The following is a 23,431-nucleotide window of genomic DNA, read 5'->3' on the forward strand; positions in this document are numbered from 1 at the left end:
AAAGGAGAAAGTAGTTTTACAAATAATATCATTTTTTTCTGAAAGATTTTTTTTAAGCCAACACTAGCAACCAAATTCTTTATTAGCAGATAAAAATCACTTACAAATAAAAGTGCAGCCTTGTCCTGGGAACTGTCAATCACCAACAGTTCATAATAATAGCCTTGTTTCAAGATATATATTGTTTATATTTTATCTGCAAATGATCCAAAACTCAAGGTTACCTGCTTCCTATGTTACAATAAGTATTTTTGAAACACCTTCCTTCCTATCCTTGATGGGCACTTTATAAACCAAAAGGCTAATTTGTAAGACATTAATTTATATTGATCACAAAGATAACTAGTAAATCCTAAACTTCAGTCCTCTAGGAAGTGGTAAAACTCTGCCCAAGAAATATTGTTCTCAATATTTAAGAACAAAGAGGATGAGATACTAGAAATATGGATTAAAAATATGGCCTCCCATCATGTGTACTTAAGAGTAAGCGGATGATGAAACAGTTTATGAACGTGAGCGTGTATGCATGCATGTATGGCAAGTATATATTCAAGCATGTGTGTTCGTGCACGTGTATGTATGCATTCAATAATTATTTTGCAATACTGAGCTGGTCTTGCATAGAGTGCCAAAAAACACTCTGCTACTTTTAACAACTCAAAAGGAAAAGGCATCAACATAACAAAGTATTAACTGTTCAGATAACAAGATGGTGCTCCATGTCTTCTAACAGAACTCCAGAAGCTCTGGAAACCATGCTTATGGGAACTATTTGGACCTTGTCAGTTAATGCTACTTATTACCAGTCTACGAATTTTCAGATGACCACAAAAATTCCCGCATTTTTCAAATACTGTGTGTGTGTCATTTAGAAAACAGTTTGTTGTGTATACTTATTTATTGACTACTGTGTAAACAGGTCATTTAGAAACAGGAGTGGTCTTATGAATGTTGCTGTTCTGTTCCATAAACTTATATACACATATGAGAATCACCATGAGGATGCTTAGACACTGACAATTTTACTATAGTTTCTCCAACAGAATTGGCACTTATACAGGGGGCTGCAAATTGTGTATGAGATCATTACTGGAAAATGTCTGAGACTATTTCTTGGCTAGAAGGAGGGATTTTAGTAATACAGAGGCCTCTTCAAAGACAGACAATAGTCTCATACAGGCCAGTGAGCTTTTAGGACACGATTGTTGTACTTAATAAAAATAATGGTCCAGGGATGCATGTATTTTGATTGTCTCAAGTTCTAAATTAAATATTAGAAAAGAAAGGTAGTAGAAGTGTATTAACAATGTAATATCAACAAACTGACTTTTAAGCTCCTTTTCCCATTGCTCTGTGGGAGAAAGGAAAACTGTATCATTGGCTTCTATTTCTCCACACACTGATGGGAGTGAAGAGAAGCATTGTTCAACCTCTGCTACATAAAGTGACTCAAGAATTAATCCTGTTTCCCCACTTCCGACAGCTCAGCTCCTCTCTTCAGGGGAGTAGGAAGAACACTGTCATCTATTTCTTTATAACAGAAGCCTCTTTCTAAAGCCTACCCTAACTCTGAAAAAAGGGTTCAACAAATGTACTACACTCTAAAACTCAAGTTTGGAGGGCACCAAAGCATTTGAAATCACAAAGCGGTGAAACTAGAAAGTCTCAAACACTGGTGTGCAGAGCCCTGACCCACAACTTCATGCAAATTAGAAAAGGTGGCCCTTCCATCAAATATTCTTGAGGTATACTCTTTTTATTCATGAAAGAACCTGTAAATAACATACAAGGTGCTTCTGTGTGGAGGGCATTCACTAGCTTGTCAGTTCACAGCTTAGACCTGCCTCCTGCAGATGACAGAGTTAATAAAAATACACAAAGCCTGGACAGTGCAGAATCTCTAAAGGGCTGTGCCACAGGTGACATGGTTAATCACATGAGCTTGTGGTGTCATAAGGGCACGAGGACATTCACTGCAAGTCAAGTGGTGAGATACTCATTTGATCAGTCAACTTCATTATTTTACACCTTCAACAAGATCGACTTTTTCAAGGGCAAGCTCTTCACAGAATTTATATTGGAGAATACTGGTAACAAAGTAAATAGTCTAAATTAAAGACTACTTATATGGCTAGTTAAAAACTGATGCTTTTGCCAGGCGGTGGTGGCGCACACCATTAATCCCAACTTGGAAGGTAGAGGCAGGCGGATCTCTGTGAGTTCAAGACCAGCCTGGTCTACAAGAGCTAGTTCTAGGACAGGCTCCAAAGCTACAGATAAACCCTGTCTGGAAAAAGAAAGAGAGAGAGAGAGAGAGAGAGAGAGAGAGAGAGAGAGAGAGAGAGAGAGAGAGAGAGAGAGAGAGAGAGAGAGAGAGAGAGAGAGAAAACAAACCACAAACCCCCAAAAACCAACAACAAAAAAACTATTGCTTTTACTATACTGTCCTCAGACACTTATTTTAATCATTTTAAAGTCTTAATCTATAAGTAATAACTAGAACTTTATAAGGTAGAGTGAAGATATATAGTATAAGGTAGAGTAGATATATATATCCACTCACCAAACAAGGCTAATTAACTTATCCATTTAAAGTCCATTCTTTTAGCTGTTTTGAAATACATTATTATTAACTCTATTGCCTTTCTGCACAAGAGATCATTACTAAGCATACTTATTTTCTGGTTTATTTATACTTGCTTTAAGTATATTTGTGTATGCTTCATGGACATATTCTCATTTAATCCTTGTGGTGGTTTGAATGAGAAAGGCTAACATAGGCCCATATATTTGCATGCTTGGTTCCCAGTCAGTAAACTGTTCAGGAAAGATAGGAAAGTGTGGTCTTGTTCTAGGTTTGTCAGTGGGGTGGGCTTTGAGGTTTCAAAAGCCTCCACCAGTCCCAGTGTCTCTGTCTGCCTGCCTACCTGTAGGTCAGGATGTAAGCTCTGAGCCCCTTGTCTGTCTGCCTGTCACCATGCTCCCTGCCCTAATAATAAAGGATTAACACTTTGAAACTATAAAGAAGCCCCAAATTAGTTTCTTTTATAAGAATTGTCTTGGTTATGGTGTCTCTTCAGTAGTAATAGAACAGACAATCTTTGATTGAATGAAATAAATATTAATATGCCCACATTACAGCAGAGGGCTGAATCAATGAAGTTTAGACAATTCCAGACATGTAAGCAAGGACATTATGACATTCCATATACTACTTTACCCTTGAGTCTTTACAGTTATAAATTTTATAACCTAAGCCTAAGTTTGATATACTCAGTTATATTACATATACTTATTTGGTATAAAACTATTGTGAATAAGAACTAATTAGCATTAAACCTGTATAATTGCTGTTTAATATACTTTAAGATGTCATTTAGTAAAAAGGGAAAGGAAAGACTATAAACATGTGCAAAGAAACATGTAAAATAAAAAGAAATATAAAACATAATACATAGTAAGCTAACTAACTGCTTGATGAATTAAAGAGATTTCAGTCTGAGGAAGAACAAAGTATATCCCTTGACTCTAAGAATTATGTACACATGACCCACAAGTCCTCAGTTACCATTACACTCCCACCTCACAATTCTCTGCAAGTCTTCTGAATCTCCAAGTGTCCAAGTGCTTGGGGCAGGCTATCCCATCTTGTCTGGACTGTCCTGAGTCACACTGGGCTCTCAATTCCTACCTGTGCTCTATCCTGGCTCACTCCCATCTTGGCTACTGCAACAACCAAGTTCCAGCTGCTACAGGGACTTGAGAGCAGCAGTCACAGCTCTTCAGAAATATTTCCAGGGTACAAACTAAATTACACTGATACAAGCAATGATTTTCCTCATGTTTTTGAGGCTCTGACATAAAAAAAAAAAAGACTGACAAAGCGGTTAGAGCTGAACAACTCCCTACATTTAGGACTATAGAGACACTTGGCAGTGGTGCCGTGGCTTGTCTGTTATGTCACCAGAAAAAAAATGAAACAAAGGAAAAGCTTTCAGGAAAATTTCCCACAATGAACCAGTTTTTAAGATTTTATGAGATTTTCAAAATTTTAGATTTTAGAAAATTAAATCACTAAATCCCCCAAAACATACATTTGAAACCTATTATCTTAAAAGATATTTATTAAAATAAGGAAGGCATTTCCAATTGGTTGGTTAAAATAACAAAAAAAATATAATGGTGAGACAGAAATACCACAAATAAAATCAGTCTTGATGTAAGAAGAAAATCCTTCTCTATGTGCCTCTCTGCATCAAACCGTGTCCTGAAAGGATACAGTCGTGTAAAGCATCTCCCCTAAGGGAAGTCAGAGCAGGTGCTAAACAGAGGTACAGGAAGAAGTAACTTTCTATCCCTTCTGATTGACTTATGCTCAGGGCCCACCCGCAGCCTGCAGGTTGTCACATGACCAGTCACACTAGCATCTGGGATCTTTGTATGTGCATGAAAACTCTACTGTAAGCCTGGCTCAGGAGTTGATGCCATTCAAGTGAGCTTTCCTAAATAGGCAATGTGTCCCTTTCCATCTGTCTAGGCAGTATAAACACTGTCCTGCACTGAAACATTTTTTTAAATTAATATTAGCCGAAGAAAGCACCAGAAGTGCCATGACTTATATGCACATTTAGTTTTATTTTTCAGATGCAAGATAACAGAATGGCAAGATTTTTATAAAAGTTAGTTTTCTCCTAAGGAATCACAAGGAAGCTATCAATATAAAGCCTTATGTTAATAAAAATGTTAAAACCTGTTAAATTTCTGACAATGAATTTCTATACATTATATTAATATCCAAAGAAAACCAAAAGTCCAAATTTCTGAATTTATCAAGTAAAATAGACTTACAATCTCATCTCCTGGTAACCAATAGCCTTCTTGCTCAATACCAGCCTTTGAGCCTTTGCAGCCCACTGTTAGAGTTTCGACAATAAGACCATCCTTCACAGCTAAGCTCAGCTGACGGGTGGTCTCTTTGGGATGCATACCGTGGACTCGGGACATATACCTGAACACAGAGGAAACACAAAGTTAGAAATTTCTCAGTAATGCCAACTAGAAAGGAGTAAACACGAATCTATTATCATGACTTATATTTACGGAAGGAACAAAGGAAGAGAAGTTGAGAAGAATGGGGAGGAGGGGAGGGGGAGGGACGGAAGGAGGGAAAGAAGGGGGGAGGAAACAAGTGTTTAAGCTCTCAACTCTATGATGCTATTTTTTTCATAGAACATGATAAATTAGGCAAAGGTTTTATTTCCAAGCTCTTCATAGATCGTTAGAAACACAAGTCATTAGATCTAAGGCACATCGCCCCGAAGTATCTGTGACAGGATCTTTTTAGACTGCAACATTTTAACAGTTTGTTTTTAGCGATTAGCAATTTTCTGAATTAGGTCACATTTTAAATATTTTTAAGACAAAACTTTTTTTTATATCAAACACAATTATAAAGTAAAGAAACTAAAGGAAAAGATCAAACCAGCATCACCCAAGATGGGGCAGCCTAACGACACACGGGTCCTTTCAGACAAACTCACTGAGGAGCATATGGTGCTAGTTTAAGAAAGACAGTGGTGCAAAGTAGTCCCAGCTAACAGACACAGATCACCGGGCACACCTCTTCCTTTCTTCTGCAGACTCCAAAGACAGACTCTCATAATCCTCTATCGAGGACTTCAGAATACTTTTAAAAAGTACTTGAACTCAAAGCTCAGGAAATGGTGCTAGTAAGTGTGTGAGATTATGTGAGATTATGCTAGACAGAGAACATGGACACATGTCATCATCAGAGGAAATGTACACACTAGTGCTAACTGATTTACATATTTATGGTGTTTTAAAAATAAAACAATAAGTGAAACATTACAAACTGTCCCTGAAGACAATAATAGTAATTCCTATGTTAACCAGCTACTTACACCAATATTTCACTATTTGTATATGTCCATCTGTACATCATTTATTATTGGTTATATTTCAAACAAAATGCTACATATTCTGATTTTATTCATTAAAAAAAGAAAAAAATGGAAAACACCAACATTTTGTTTCCCTATAAACTAGTGGCTTTCAAAGAGCCCTTTGCCAATCTAGATAAGAACAGAAGCTGTAATCCCAGCACTCAGGAGGCATCAGGAGTTTGAGCTCAAGGGCAGGGTGGACTACAAGCCTCCATAGCAAGTTTGAGGCTAGACTAGGCTACAGAGTGAGACTCTGCCTCAAAACAATGACAAAAAAAAAAAAATCAGACTTCTTCCCATGAATATCCCGTCTAAGAAAAGACAATAATATATCTTAATAATTAAGTAAAATAAAATAAGAGGAAATAAAACAGGACATAAATTTTTATCATGATTTTGAAAATGAAAAACAAACAAAAAAATCCAAAAAGAAAACCCAGCATTTAAGGACCTTTTTGAGTCAAAAGATGAATTTCTGTCCTTTTTCTGGAGAAAGCCCAGAAGGGCCCAGTGAAAGGGGTTATAGCGAGCCCTGCGTTTTCACCATGGGGAAGATGATGACTTTCTGTTTAGGAGACAGCTCACTTTTACAGATTTCCTTTTTCTCTCATATAATTAACTGAAGGACTAAGACAGAAAGAGACATGGAGACTATGATTAGAGAACAGACGGAACACTAACTCCGACAATGAAGATGCTGTAATCAGCAAATGTGTCAGGAAGAAGATGAAGTCCAAGCACACTGATTTATCCACATTCTCAATAAAAGCTTTTAAAAGCTACCTTAGACATTATTTAATTTATAAATAAGTTTCTTAATTATCACACAAAACACCATATATAATGAAACATAGAAACAAAAGAATCAATAAAAATGGAAAGCACATCAAATGTGACAAGGTAAAAAATAGCATTGCAGAAAGACTGAAAATGAACAGAGATGGAGGATGGGCGAATAGGATCAAAATACAATATATGAAATTCTTGAAGAATAAAGATACTTTAAAAATTAATTGCTGGGCGGTGGTGGTGCACATGCCTTTAATCCCAGCACTTGGGAGGCAGAGGCAGGTGGATGTCAATAAGTTTGAGGCCAGTCTGGTCTACAGAGCGAGTTCCAGGACAGCCAGAACACAGAGAAACCCTGTCTCAAAACATCAACAACAACAACACAAACTAAATGCAGAATATTCATACAGAATAACATTAAATGACAATTAAAAAACAATTTAAAAACAAACATGGCAGGATGGGGTCTCAGTTTACAGGATTTGGAACTCAGAGCACCTGCACTGAAAAAAAAGACACAAGAAACTATCAAGACTAAGACAGCTATAATATAAAACCTGTAAGAAGTAAATGGAGTGCTAGAGACATTCATTCACTTCTCTGAGTTCACACATGGAAAATATCTATGGGAAACAAAACATGGATTTAGGTCTGGAACCTAAACTAAATACCAGCAATGGGTACACAGGACTGACCATGAAGTGGTCACAAAGACAGCCTAGGTAGGTTTCCAAAAGTGATACAGACTTTGTTGGTCATGCAATTGAAACAGACGATGAACCTGGAACATCACAAAGATCCAAGAAAGACAAGACTAAGGCCATTAAGTCAGAAAAACCGCCTGATAGTATTAACTTAGAAGTTTTTTCTTGAAGAAAACACAGACTCATCACTGGCTAATTGAACGCACAGCAAAGAGCCATGCAAATCAAACCTCACTAGAGGACATAGACACACACAAGGGAAACCACCATAGTCCCAAACTGCTACTATTTTCATGTCTTCACAAAATATAGATGCTGTAGTTTTCTAAAAAAAAATATATAAGTGATCACAATTTGGTTATTTGGTCAATTAACAATTCCAGTTTCCTAAGATATAAATAAAAGATTGGCAGAAAGCTTCCCTATAAAAAAAGTCAATGGGGACATGGTCAGAAGTTGAATTTGCTATACTTCAGAGGATAACCACATTCTCTTCTATCCCATAATATAAAGGTAGAGAAGGGTACAAAACATATAATGATTAAAAAAAACTTTACAAAACATCAGTAAGAATGAAAGCTAGTATACCAAAGGAAAGCTCATGCACAATTTTAACAAAAGATATTTACATATACAGTCTAATATTAAAATCTGTTTGTGAATGTTAATACATGTATATGATTCAAATATCAAAAGCAAAAACATTACTAAATGTTCAGTGAAAATTTAATATTGAGAACTATAAACATAAAATCTATTAATAGACTAAAAGCAAAACAAGTCATTAAAAATGTAATTCAGGGGGCTGGCAAGGGCACAATGGTTTAGAGCTCAGCTCAGAGCCCCCACATGGTGGCTCACAACCACCTGCAGCTATGTCCAGGGGATCCAAGGCTTTTCTGGCCTGCATGGGCACCTGTGCTCTTGTACACATACCTACATACAGACATAGATACAGATGCACAATTTAAAAATGTAATCCAGGTTGAAAGGTACTTCATGAAGTTCAATGCCCAGCCCCATAAGTACGCAGAAATGAGTAGGTACTTCTGTAATGTGACCAGGCTATTCTAAGATATCTCCTGTGGCTGCTCCTCTCCAAAACACTGAAAGCCAGTAAGCAATACAGCGGAAAGGACACAAAAATCCAACAACATATTTGCAAATCACATAATTAGAAACCTAAAAATTCAGCTGACAAACTATTTTTAAACACTTTCATAAATTCTTTTGGAAAACCAACGGAGATATTAAAATAGAAGGATTTATATACCAAAATCAGGTGATCGTTTTTCATTAGTTAATTGGATCAGGTATTAAAGAGAGACTAAGTACTTTGTGCACACCAAGCCCATACTCTACCACTAATCTAAACCCAAGTCCCAGACAGTGAGAGTTAAAGAGTAGCTGAATGTACCACTCAGGTACATCATCAGGGACCACCAGAAACAGAGAAGACTGAATCAGGACAATTTTGACACCCATGAATACCAAAGATGGCATCAGGGATGCAGGCTATGCAATGGAGCACTCAGATCACTAGCAGAAAGGTCAGCTGTCACTGCACGGCCCCGGGATACCTGACTGCTAGGATGGGGCTGGGGAACAAGGTCCTGTGTCCAGTTGTGCCCATAAGCAAACCCTAAACAAACCAAGTTTAAATGTCAAAAACAAACCCACAAGCATTCGAAGGGAAACACGGGAGACTTTCTTATAACTGGTGTGAGAATACCTTCTAAGCATGGAAAAAAGCTACAAGTGACACTACCAATAGAGAGATTTACACAAAAGAAGTCGTTTCCACATGGGGGGGACCACAATAACCTATGTTAAAATGCACATTCTAAAGCTCTGGCGTGTCCTACACAGTCCTAAGAATCCTAGCACACACATGCTGACCTCCCTTTACAAAATGCTTAGGATAAGAAATAGTTCAGATTTGTAATTTTTTCAGACTGTGAAATATTTGCACATACACGAGAGTCCTTGGGGATGGAACCCAGCTTGAACAGGAAACTTTTCCGTCACACATATGTGATCTGAAGGTAATGTGTGCACTACTATTTGCGGTTAGTGTGCCTGTGTTCAACAGACGCAGCTCATGGGTAGCATGGAATTCTCCACTTGTGTCAGCATGCTGGAAATCAGGCAGTATGGCACTGACATTAGAAGTGGGCTTGACTTTACACACTCTGTAAGCTTTGGCTAGTGTGTAGGCTCAGTACTGAGCAATGGCTCTCCTAGTCAGCTCTGTCTTCACTAAATCAATCTGCCTGGGCTGTTTCGGTTAGGAGTCTGTAGAATATACATCGTAGGTAGCAATAATGCCTTATTTTTGTGGGATTTTGTTTGTTTGTTTGTGTTTTATTTTAGTTTTTGAGACAGGGTTTCTACAGTCCTAGCTATCCTGGAACTCACTCTGTAGACCAGGCTGGCCTCAAACTCACAGAAATCTGCCTGCCTCTGCATCCCAAGTTTTGAAATTAAAAGCATGTGCCACCACTGCCTTGTGACATTTTTGTTTTCTCAGGGAATTGTTAAACTAGCCACTATTCCACAAGATACTTGAAGACGGCTACTGGCAAAGTGGCTGTCTGATGTCAGAGTACATTTCCCGAAGGATTTCCCTTTTCTCATCCCAGGTCGTTAAGAAGAACATTGTTGCATCTTATTATTCCTTGACACACTTCTGTAAAACCTAACTCAAGGACTGATTCCCACGTCTCTCAAAAAGTAAAGGAAATGATGAGAACTGGGCCAGAACAGCACCGTTCCTATGCAGAGGAGTGATGTCACAGCCCGAGTACTGTCAGCTTGAGATGTTCACCTGGAGTTAACCTGCCTTCAGAAGCTGCGAGGCCAGGTGCCACACAGGGAGGTGCTGTCACACTGGAGCAGACTCGTAAAGCACTTGGGCCTTTAGAGTTCCTTTGAGGGACAGTACCAGAGACCTTCTCATCTTCTACTGCAGTGTGACTCAGTATAAAGGTCGCCAGTGCAAAAATGTCTAACTACTTAGAATTTCTTTGGACACTTTCAGTGCCTTTCCTCATCTTTCCTGTTCACCTCCACTCCTGTCCTCCTCCTCCCACTGTCTGCAGCCTCAGGATCCTGCTTTGCAACTTTTGTGATGCACTCAGACATGCTGCAAAATTCTTAAGAGTTTCATCTCCCCTGAGCCAGTTCTGCATGTCGAAGACCCTCCACCCCCACAGGAAAGAGAAACACATACAGTTAATTCTAACAGAAAGCACTTATCACTTTTAGAAACGTGAGCGATTGTATGAACCATTTCTGAGACTTATCATTTCCCTTTGAAGCCAGCGATGACTCGATCTCAGACTGCACCATACCAAGATGAAGTTCTGAGAGCTGAGCTGAGAGCAGTGGCTTCTCCCGGGGAAACGGCTGCTAGGAAAGTACAGCCAGGCTTTGTGCCCAGCACAGCTCTAACTCATGGCTTCATGCCCTCGCACCACACTGGTTACAGGTTCTAAGGCCTGAGAACACCACCATTCTGGTGGCCATGCAACACTTATTCCAAGTGTATGCTGGAGAATCTGGGCCCAGACCTCAGCTCAGTGCCTCCCCATGCCCAGCCGGCACAGGTGTCAGGTTCTCAAGGAGGCCTGGAATCTACTCCCCCGAGTTGTCCCCTGACTTTTACCTGGCCTTCACATGGAATGTGGATGCACAATGCTTTCATGCACATACACAAAAGAAGTATAATTTTTCATTTTTAAGTTAAAATACAATTTTTTTAAAATCACATATAGTTTGACAATTTTAATTTTAATCTCATTTATAAAAAGTAGTCACAGAAAATTCATATACCTTATCCAGGCTACTGATGAAAGAAAGAAGCAAAATATTTAGGCCTTCCATTTAAAATATCTATAAATTCCTCTTGATCTCATTTACTACAATTCCATTTGCAATTCTTAGTGGAGTGTACTTTACACAAGAGGCAGGAATGTTCAAAAGTAAAGCGTTAAAAAAAACATAATTCCCGTGCAACTGAGACATTGTCTTCAATCTGCAATTTGGCCCAGAAAAGTCTTCAGTGGAGAGAGAACTAACTATAAATGATGAGTAATACTAAATGATCTGGATCCTTATATCAGAGTGCAGTGGGTACACTGTTCCTGAGCATGCCTGGCTGGAACAGACAGGACAAGGGACAGGAGGGACAGAGACACGAACTTGCCCACTCTGACTGCCCTGCTTCTCACTTAGCACCCAAACACACTCTTACTTCCCATTTACTTCTTTTTAAAGTTCTGTTTTAACTGTATGCACATGAGTGCGTGTGAGCATGGACACACACACACACACAGAGAGAGAGAGAGAGAGAGAGAGAGAGAGAGAGAGAGAGAGAGAGAGAGAGAGAGAGAGAGAGAGAGTCTGGTACATGCTAGACACGCATTCTAGCCCTGGACTATACCAAAGCCTGTCTCCTCTTCACACATTCCTTACGAGCATGTTCAATGTTCCTGGTTTTGAATGCTTCTGGAATGAAATCACAGTACACACATTCTCTGTAATCTGCTTCCTTTCCTCAGAATACTCTGTTACACTGGATGGATTAATCAGACTGCTCAGTATAACAACCTGCTGCATGAACACGTGACTTCTCTGCACAGCTCTGCTGTTACTCCTAGATTTGGTTGGTGTTTCAGTTGCTCTAGTCTATATTTCTTTTCTATGTTGTGTTAGTTTTATTTTTTAACTAGTACTGCTTTAACTTTATTGACATTTATCAAGACTATGGTCACAATTCATTTTTATATATCATAACTTTTACTTGCATTTCCCCTATCCTGTGTCCCTTCCCCACTCCCATTCCCAAGGTAAATCATGAAGGAGTTCTCAACTGAAAGGTAAGCATCCCTGGGCCAGGTTGTATGTGTTCCTGGGCTTCAGGTAAAGAGTCAGTGGGGCGCAGAACTATTATACTATGTAAGTGACATCTTTTACCATTGTTCTTTCCTTTCAGGAAATACTTCTGTCTTCACTATCATATGCTAAATGTAGATATCTTCCAACCTACCAGTAAAGATTGGTAAAAATGAACTACCAATATCTTTAGCAAACTGATCTCAAACCACACTAACCATAAAAAGCTAACCATAAAAAAGAACATACAATTTAAACATTCTTTATCAGAAATACTGATAGCTACAAGTGATTTAGGTCTGGGGCATCTCTGCATAAAGTTTACCAGCTGAGCATCAGATGCTTCAAGTCTGAAATGCAAACCTGTTGAGTACCACTTTGAGGCTTGAGACCAAAGATCATCTTCAATTTGCATCTTCATACTAAAGCTACTCCAGTAAGTTCAACCTAGAACAAGCCAAGAGATCGGCAACATGGAAAGCAAGGCACCAGTTGTTTTGTCATGGTGAGGAGGACTGAGAATGCTGTCTAGCCATGAAAATTCCCTGGTCTCTTACTAAGATACTACATGCAAAGGGTGCTGATTTTCAGAAGGTAAGAAATTACTTTCTCAATAAAACCAAACTAGGTAACAGCAGGGCAAGTAGGAGAATGTGTATGGTTCACTAAAGATCTAGGGTTTTCAGTTGCTAAAGACAGATCACGGAGTAAAAAGTACACCGTCAGTGTTTAGCAAATGTCACTGAAGACCGTTGAGTGTACTGTGCATTAGTCGTTAGCTCTGGGTACAGGATTAGGCCAAGACGAGAGCCCCTATAAAGATGGCACAGCAGTAGACAAGGCTGACTGCTAATAAACCATTCCACAATATGGGTGGCCACAGGTCGTGGGGTTTTACAGTTCTTTTTACGAGAGTTTTTTACAGTTGTGTCTAGATCCTAAAGAAGAGAGACTTGCTATACAGCAAAATAAAACCAGATAGATCCTACATGGCCACAGAAAACACAGGGACTAAAGACAGAGCTGTAAGACATACAGCTGTTAGGGTATAAAACAAAGTGCAGAGAATATTCTTGTAGATGGCTTAAGAAAAAGAATAGTGGGCTGGAAAAATGACTTATTGGTTAGGAGCATGTAATAATCTTCCAGAGAACCTTGTTCAAATCCCAGTAGTCACGCTAGGTGGCTAACAACTCCAGTTTCAAGGGATCTGATGTCCTCTGCAGACATCTGCACTTCTGCACAAATCCATGCATATACTCATGATAAAAATAAACACGTCTTAAAACAGAAAAATGAAGTTATTTATTTATTTGCTTACTAACTTGGCTTTTTGTTGTTGCTTTTGTTTTGTTTGTGGTCTAGGCTGACCTCAAACTCAAGGCAATCCTTCTGCCTCAGTCTCTTGAGTATGGCATTTACAGCCTTGAGTCATCATTCTTAGTGAAAAAAAGAAATTCTTAAATAAAAATTCAAAAGCACAAAATGTCAGGGTAAAGATTGGATCCAATTACACTAATAAAAATCTAAATGAGGCAACTTGGTACCGTGGTACACTGTAGTTCTAGCACTTGGTACCGTGGACACACCTGTAGTTCTAGCACTTGGTACCGTGGTACACTGTAGTTCTAGCACTTGGTACCGTGGACACACCTGTAGTTCTAGCACTTGGTACCGTGGACACACCTGCAGTTCTAGCACTTGGTACCGTGGACACACCTGCAGTTCTAGCACTTGGTACCGTGGACACACCTGTAGTTCTAACACTTGGTGCCGTGGACACACCTGTAGTTCTAGCACTTGGTACCGTGGACACACCTGTAGTTCTAGCACTTGGTACCGTGGACACACCTGTAGTTCTAGCACTTGGTACTGTGGACACACCTGTAGTTCTAGCACTTGGTACTGTGGACACACCTGCAGTTCTAGCACTTGGAAGGTAGAAGCATGTGGGTTCCTGTGAGTTTGAAGCCATGCTGGTAAAAACTTGAACAGATGACAGCACTAAAAGCTAAAAACATGTCCAGAGAACATGTAACTCCTGAAGGAAATAATACCCAGAACAAGACCATCTACACGTCAGTGAAGTTAACACCAGCAGGGGAGAGTGAGTAGAGCACACTCAGAACTCTGCACTGTCTCCAACAGCTGCTGCGGTGTACACCATGTCCTCCGCTCTCCTGACTTCACTCTATTCATCAGCAGTAGGAGGAGAGAGGGGGAGTAACAGAAAACCCAGAGCTGTGAAAATTAAATGCCACCAGATGATGCCTCCGTGCTCTCCATTACTACAGCCCACCTTGAAATTGCTTTCTTAGTTATGCACCTAAACAGCTATTAGTATTCTGAGTGGACATGCGTGTGTATGTGCAGTGCTGGAGATAGACAGAACACAGCCTCATTATTCTGACAGCCCCACTGCTGTAGTTCCCAGTCACAGCAGTAAGCACAAATGATGTAATCTATTAATCTACTGGGTTTTTGTTTCTTTGTTTGTTTTATTCTGTTTTGTTTTGTTTTTGAGAACAGGTTTCTCTGTGTAACTTTGGAACCTGTCCTAGAACTTGCTCTGTAGACCAGGCTGCCTCTGCCTCCCGAGTGCTGGGATTAAAGGTGTGTGCCATCACCAGCTAACATGAGCAATCTATTCTCAAAATAACCACAGTCAGCAAATTTTTTTAAAGTTTCTAAGAAACTTCAGCAAATTATAAAAAAGAATTTAATCATATTAGTACGAAAATAGCAAGAAGGATTAGGGTTGACTATACCAAAATCATCATCTTCAAAACTGCATGGAGTGGGTCTTAGAATGTACGTGACAACTCTGTTCATGAACGGGTGGAGAATACAAGCACAGAACCTATGGTGTTCCCACACGCCCGAGGACAATCTTGGGTGAGACACCAAGGGGAGGAGGATGCACATCGAAAAGACAAGACGGGTCTAACTGAGAAGGCTTTGAGTTTTATAGACAATCGGAATCAAGAGGATTCTGCGAATACAATCATATATGAAAATCAGAGAAGTGGCTGATAAGATGGGGCTGAGGAGGGAGAACAGAATAGGAAGCCTGAAGTGCCATCGCAGGCAGGGTGAGGCAGCCAGGCCTACAGAGAGCCAGTGTTTCCAGAGGGCAGTGGGAGTGAGGCAGCAGGAGGTCGGGGGTGGGGGAGCCGTGCGGAGGTGGCGGTGGAGTCACTGAGTAAGATGCTACCCATGTGAACTCTACATGAGAAAGGGTGGCAAGAATAAGACACATTGATAGTGTCACCTCAGAAAAGGTGTCACTAACCCAATGACAGCAAGAGGCAGAGACAGGGCAGGATGATGACAACACAGGCAGGAAGATACAAAGCAACTCCAGAATAGCACACACAAAAAAGCAGATGCTCAAGACACAGGGAATCATTTAATCCATCTTTGATTAAATGCATGTGCTCTATCTTAACTCTGTCTGGATTTAAAATTCCTGCTATTCTTCTCTACTGGTTACACACCTCAGTGCAGACATCAAACACCTCTAACGTTGGCCCTTCCCGCCACTTCCCTTTAAATCCTACAGATCCTTCCCATGATCCAGACAATCTATTCTTTCTCTGCTTCTTTTCAAGGCCTTCCAAACTCTCTCTACAACTCTCTTTCAAACAAAATCTGCAGGGTTGTAAATCACTGTCCTCTAGCCTATGCAAGCAAGCTATCCTCTGTACCACACCTTTCTCTATCCTGGATACTACTGTTTTATTCCTCAGTGGTTAACTATGCTCTCATGTGCCTTGTCTTTTATTCTTAGAAGTGCAAAGAAATGTCAAATTTATGCAAACACACAAGCTCCTAAGGCATGATGAGTGCCCTAGAATCTGCCCTCTGGAAGAAGCAACTGTGGACCCCAGCACCTAGAATCACTCCTATGATCTGCCCAAATGAGAAGTCAAGTCACAGTTATAACAGTGACAAAGTGTGTCCACAAATGTCTCAGAACATAAAAGGAGTCAGTGGGAACTGAGATGAGAATGTGGAAGAGGCATCGTCAGGACTCCAGAGAATCCGTAAGCAGAACAGTGAGGGTAGATGTCAGCTTCTGAAGCTAACAACATATTTCTAAAGAGTTTATTTAGGCAATGCTCATTCTCTTCCTCTCTGATAATCCTGAGGGAATAAAATCTCACAGAGACACACGGCTAAATTTCACATCATTCCTAGAAAGTGGGTATCACAGAATCTTAGTAAATAAGCAATGTGCATCTACTTGTACCTTCTCAGGAAGCCTAGGCACAAGGAGGACTTACAGTTCAGGTCTAGGTATTTCTGTAATGACAAGAAATCTAGGAGGACTCAGAAATGTCAATGCCAAACATGTTGCAAGAGGTCAGAGGCCTCACTTTCTACCTGGGATTTGACCCTAAAGTAAGCAATACATATAATTAATTCTGAATTCAGTAGAACAAGCTCCATCAAGACAAATAACCCTAGAAATGCACAGCCAAGTGCACAAGGCAAGGAAGAAGCTTGGCCAGTGACTACTTCAACTGCCTCTCTAGAAGACAGTAGAAAGTAAATGCTCCTACGTTAAGCATCCTGCCTAGCCAGAAATGCCAGTAAAGACAAGTATAATCTCCACTGACCTCATCAGCACGTGTTTAAACGATCTTCTAATAACCCTCTAATACCATGTTAAAATTATCCAAACAAGATGTGAGTACCCTATCTGGGTTAAGGAGAAAAAGGAGGTGACCTGTTATTCCTGCAGTTTATAATGCCCAGAACACTTAAAGATCCAGGAACAATGAGTCAGGAACTGCCACAGCTCAGAGATTCAAAGTCTAAGTTTCACTTCTGTGACTACTTCTGTTCACAAGATTCTTTGTCCTTTGTGTCTTGATTTAACTCTAATGCACATCATATTAAACACATAAATATTTTCAAAATACTTGTTGAACATAAATATTTGAGGCCAAATGTTCCCAAGATTTTTCATAAACCTATCTATCCAAACTGCACAGAAGAGGTAAGTGCACACAAACCTACTGTTCCATACACTTACAGATACCGTAGGAGAAGAGAGCTGCTTTTCCAGTCATCTCCACAGATAATCTAAACTCTTCAGTCTTATTTATGATAAAATAATGATTCAAATGAATTTTTTGATAACTAAACACTAGTTCCTACAAATATAAAAATGGTTTTGTTGACAGGTCATAGTTTACTTGTGGCTGCACCTTGAGGGCATCTTTTTCTATCTCTTAGGAAGATACTATCCTTCTTCTAAGCATGTGAGAACAACCTTCCTAGAGTTCCACCCGCATTTGGCACTACCAGCTATGGGGGACTGCCCAACAGGATGTACATGCAAAGGACTGGAGGGATGGCTCGTTGGTTAATAGCTCTTATGGACTACATGAATCAAGTCTCAGCATCCACAGGCCAGTTTAACTCTAGGGGATCTGGGCCCTCTTCTGGCCTCCACAGACACCAGTCACGCCTACAGTGTACAAACATATCACAGGCAAAAACTCATATACATAAATAAAGATAAAACTTTTAAAAAAATCATGATTTAAGCCAATAGCTTCTCAGTCCAATGCCCAGGATGGGTGAGCAGTGACAACCAGAGGGCCTCACACACTCACAGAGAAGGAGGATAATGTGTACTGTAGGGAAGGCCAGGTCAGGCACCCTCTCAGCTACTGCTAGGAGTCTTAGCTGGGGTCATCCTTGTAGATTCTTGGGAATTTTTTCCCTAACTCCATAATGGCTCCCTCTATCAAGATATCTCTTTCATTGTTCTCCCCGTCTCTCTCCCAACTCTATCATCTCGGGTCCCCTTGTTCCTATCACCCATCCCCTCCTTTCTACTCCCCTTCCCAGTTTACCCAGAAGATCTTACTTATTTCCCTTTCCTTGGGCCCTCCATGTGTGTCTCTCTTAGGGTCTTCCTTTTTACCTAGCTTCTCTGGAGCTGTGGATTGTAGTCTGGTTATCCATTGCTTTATATCTAATATCCACTTATAAGTGAGTACATAATATGTTTGTCTTTCTGGATCTAGGTTACCTTACTCAGGCTGGTTTTTTCCTAATTCCCCTATAATCAGATTATTGACTACCCTAATTGTCATCATAGAACCTACATCCAGTAACTGATGGAAGCAGATGCAGTGATCCACAGCCAAGCACCAGGCTGAGCTCCTGGAGCTTAGTTGAAGAGAGGGAAGAGGGATCATATGAGCAAGAGGGGGGGTTAAGAACATGACTGGGAAAACCACAGAGAAAGCTGACCCGAGCTAGCGGGAGCTCATGGACTCTGGATTGACAGCTGGAGATCCTGCATGGGACCAAACTAAGCCCTCTGAATGTATGTGACAGCTATGTGGCTTCATCTGTTGGGGGGAGGGGGCTGGCAGCGAGACTAGGACTTATCCTGGGTGCATGAAATGGCTTTCTGGAGCCCATTCCCTATGGTGGGATACCTTGCCCAGCCTTGATACAGAGGGGAGGGGCTTGGTCCTGCTTCAACCTGGTATACCAGACTTTGTTGACTTATAAATCTTTACAAAAAAGAAGACAGAAGAGGAGGAGGAGGAGGAGGAAGAGGAGGAGGAGGAGGAGGAGGAGGAGAGAGGAGAAGAAGGAGGAGAAGGAGGGAGATGAGGAGAAAGAAAGAAAGAAAGAAAGAAAGGAAGGAAGGAAGGAAGGAAGGAAGGAAGGAAGGAAGGAAGAAAGGAAGAAAGAAGAAAAGAATGCTATCTTTAGTAGAGCAGCGCTGCACATCTTTAGTTCCAGCACCCAAGGCTGAAGCAGGTGGATCTCTATGAGTTTGAGGTCAGCCTGGTCTGTAGAGTGAGTTCCAGGATAGCTAGAGCTGCACAGAGAAACCTGTCTTGGGGAGGGGAGCGGAATGTCATCTTTAAAAGCAGTAAGGTGAAACATCCTTTTCTGCTGTGAACTACCGTACAGCAGCCACATGGCAGGCTCAGAGAAGCTTATACTGAGGAAAGTGCTCTAGCTGGAAGAAATACAAAGATAAATGGACTATTATCACTGTTCACACCTTCCCAACTTCTCAGCTCTAAGTGAATGGCTACAAATGCCACAAAAGAAGAAACAGTTAACTTGTACCTCCTACAGTAGAGCACAGCACCACCTACACCGTCTAACCACAGTCTCTAATCCAACTATCCCAGTCCCATTAAATTCAGGGGACTGGGGCCACACCGAGTTACTAGACTACAGTGATATGATCAGCACAGCCAGAATATGGAAACTGCAGAACAAATAACCCAGTTTCCTTAGTAAAAATTCCAGAGGAGAACAACAACAAAAAGATAGCCATGGGACTTATAGATTAAAATAATAAAAATAAAAAAAAAAACAGGCAGAACCACACCATTACATAGAGATGGACAAGATACTCAAGGATATACTAGGTCATAAGTCAGTAACCTCAAAGATCCTAACACTTAAGACCTGACTAAAACTGGCTTTTACTTCACATTAAATGGGACTGCTCACCAGTCAGCACAGAAAGAGACCAAGGTCTGGACAAGAACTCACCTATGGGCTTGGGCAACTTAAGGTATTTTAAAAGTTTAAAAGATACCTGTGCATTCTGACACAGAATGAAGCAGAACAGCTTGATTCAAAATGTATGGGAAGGGTGAGAAATCCTGACATTCTAAGAGTGCAGAGTAGGAGTCCTAGCCCACACAGCAACCCTGCCAATGACACTGCCTAGCAAACCTCAGGCAAGGGGACATCAAGGAACTGGCATTGACCAAGAAACAAAGGCACTAGGTTGGGCAACTCCTACACAGTCCTATATGCTTTAAAATTTCAATAAAAACAACAGTATCTTATTTCCTAATTTCAATGCTCTACTACAGACAGTTCAGCTATGGGTTTTACATACTAATTTTTTATTCTTTGAGATTTGTTTCCCAGTGAAAAGAACTGGACCTAGGGCCTCACCTATGAAAGGTAGGCACTTCACCACCAACCAGCCTGAGATTTCTGAAAACTCACCCTCATCTTCTGTACTTACTACATACCTCAAATGGTTGCTTTTTAAAAATAAATAACAATTAAGTAGTAATTAAAGCGACGTATTATTCATTTTAGTCTCCTTTTCCACAGTTTTGGGCAGTTTTTTTAAGCCCACAGGAGGCAGGGCTGCAGCTGGCTTCCTGCCTATCACCTGGTCCTTCCATCTTAGTAGCCTCATCATCTTCAAATGTGGGGACGTGTAAATATGCATGGAGCTCAGCTGTACTATGTATTTATTAATAAGGGTCCCATAGCGCTGTAGAAGTCAGCCTTTATAGATCATGCGGATTTTAATGGACACCATCTAACAAGTGGAGGGCAGAATAAGCATAAAGAAATTCCATTTCAATAAAACAAAAAAAATTATGCAAACTTTTAAAATTGTAACTTTAGCTTTACTTTTTAAAAGGCATCTGGAGAAATAAATAAAACAAAACAAATTCATAACTAAGACTCATTCATAGTACAAAATAAGTAAAAAGAAGATCTATTAGGTAGTTTGATTTGGTTTGGCTTCGCATACTGAATCTTTGACTACTAAAACAAACAGCATTAGAAACTAAGGAGAAAGGGGATTTTTTTTTTCTTTTTGTTGAATGTATAATCAACTAATTTCTGCTAGTAGGTTATAAAGTACTCAGAAATAGTATTAACTAGATAAAGCATGTTCATTTTACATTGAAATAAGCCATGAGCAATAGATTTTATTTAGACAGCTTCATTACAATAAAGCAAGTTACTAACAAGCCTTTTAAATAAAGTTTCTAAGTGCCAAAAAATGTATAATTGAAAATTACTACTTGAAACAGAATATACTTACTGATCTTTTACTTATCTAGCATTTATTTACAAGGCTTCTAAATACAAACTGTTCCTTGTTATTTTTTCCTTCCTGTATTCTTCTGCAAGGCAAAGCTGACTTTAATTCTTTGTAATGTATGAATAGCATAGAGATAAGGCACTTAGGAACTTTTACAGTTACTTGTTTTGTTTCTTTCAGTTTACTTACTTTGTAATACGGTCAATGTTGGCAATTTGCTTCTGATTCCTTATAATTTCAATGGCTGCCCAAAGATGCTGGATAGCTTTTGTATCCGCCTGTCGTCTTTTTGTTAAACGTGCCATGACCTGTTTACTTCTTTAGCTGTAGTAATATACAAAAACATAAGGCAGAAACATGGGTTACAGAGTGAATTTCAACACTGGGAGCAACAGTCACAGCACCACTTGACACTGTCACACTAAAGAGAGGTGTAGGCTGCTGCTTTCCATTTTCTACCTCCATTCATTAAGTGCTGCTATTTACCAGAAGCACCCATTCACTGATTACCTCTTAGAGAATGATGTTCTAAATCCAAATTCAAAAAGTCTTTCCAAGACGCCAACTTTAAACCAATGTCAAAAAAAGACTTAATGTTAATTCTAAAACACATAAATACTACAAGATAAAATTTCAGTTTTAGGTATTATACTGTGTGAAATCTGAACAATACAAAATGAAATTTACATGTCCTAATTGTTTGGTATTTCATGTTTTTTGCTGAACAGAACTTTAGAGATTCCACTGTTATATACAAATGAAAACGTCAGACGTGGCAATGGCATGTGGGGCTGCACACCTGCAATTCCAGCACTCCGCAGGTAGAAGCAGGAGTTCCAGTCAACCTGATCTACACAGTGTCTTCCATATGAGTCAGAACTGCATAGCAAGACCTTGTCTCAAGAAACAAACCACGAACAGAAAGCCAAGATGTCCTGGCATAAAACACAAAAAGCCAAGGGCTAGGACACCAGACTGCAAATTATCAGTAATGATCCAGCTGCCAGAATAGGAGTTCATTTCAGAGTGAATCATCACATTATTAGGAGATAACATTATTATTTTATTCAAATTTTAGTATTCTGTATGGGCTGAAGGAAACAGCTGTCAAGCTTCCAGACAAGCTTTCAGATGTCTCCTGGCAAGGAAAAAAAAAAACAAAACACGGATGACAGTCCCGTGTCTGGTGGGTGGCAGTATCAAAGAAGACCCACTGAATCTTTATTTCATGTTCATGGAGAGCCCACTTGGGGATCCAACAAAGTATACAACCCACACATCAGTGTGGAAGGCCCTTAAGTGCAAAGCAGGAAGGCAAGCATTGGGCCATCTCCAGCTGACTACTCCCTTCAAGGAGATGGCACGTGGGGAACTCTAACACTTAGTATACTCCCTGACTGGCCACAGAACTTGCTAGGATTTCATTTCTCTGCCTCTACCCACTTGGCCTCCTTTCTCTCACCAACCTGAGACTTGCAGCTGCCACTAGGGTTCATCTTAACAAGACTCACTAGGGAGCCTGAGGTCAGCCCGACATTGGATATGGTGACTTCCAGCATTATACAGCCAGCAGGAGTGAGCATGCTGTGGGAGGCCTGAAGGTCTTTCTGGAGGGCCTACTTTCCCCAGGGCTACTACGAAAACAATGCGAGGCTGGGGAGATGGCTCGGTGCTTTAGCACTCTTGATTCACATTTAAAGACCTGAGTTCAAATTCTCAGGACCCAGGTAAAAAGCGGGTGTAGCCCTGTGAGTCTGAGACCCCAGCACTCAGCAGGAGGTAGGAGGACAGAGGAAGGAGGTGGCTGGGGCTTGCTGGCCTCAGTAAGAGACTGCTTCTAGGAATAAGGCAGAGAGTGAGAGTAGAACACCTGTCACCCTGAAGTCTCCCTGCACGTTTCCAACACACACACACACACACACACACACACACACACACACTCAAAAACAAAACTGTGGGTCAAGTTTTAAAGGAAAATCACTTGGTTCTGAATAAACTTAGACATGTGACTAAATGATGATAAAACATGATTTGTGATGTTTCCTTCAGTTGCGGCGCGCACAGATACCTTGGTTTCAAGGTTCTTCAGGCATGCCAGCTCAAGAACGTAACGAGCCTTGGGCAGAAACTGCCAGAGCCACAGAGAGATGCAACAGCACAGCTCAGCCCAGTACTGCTGTGTCCTTCAGACACAGGAGCACAATCCAACCATCTCAGCTATC

The 23,431-nt window shown here is 40.3% G+C and overlaps 1 protein-coding gene across 11 annotated transcripts in view; it reads right to left on the reverse strand.

Annotated features, from left to right (window-relative positions):
• Zmynd11 (zinc finger MYND-type containing 11) overlaps positions 1 to 23,431 on the reverse strand; it is an 87,267-nt gene that overhangs the window by 30,444 nt on the left and 33,392 nt on the right. For 10 of the 11 annotated variants that reach the window (XM_057787118.1, XM_057787119.1, XM_057787120.1 and 7 more), the window contains exons 2-3: positions 21,399 to 21,533; positions 4,849 to 5,008 (exon numbers count right to left, since the gene is read on the reverse strand). In XM_057787118.1, coding sequence (XP_057643101.1) covers positions 4,849 to 5,008; positions 21,399 to 21,514 — 276 coding nt within the window. In that variant the 5' untranslated portion in view covers positions 21,515 to 21,533. Of the gene's footprint in view, positions 1 to 4,848; positions 5,009 to 21,398; positions 21,534 to 21,719; positions 21,796 to 23,431 lie in introns of those variants that run through there. The other variant, XM_057787117.1, reaches the window with a different exon arrangement.

The sequence above is a fragment of the Chionomys nivalis genome, chromosome 13 (assembly GCF_950005125.1).
Source record: "Chionomys nivalis chromosome 13, mChiNiv1.1, whole genome shotgun sequence".
NCBI lineage: Eukaryota > Metazoa > Chordata > Mammalia > Rodentia > Cricetidae > Chionomys > Chionomys nivalis.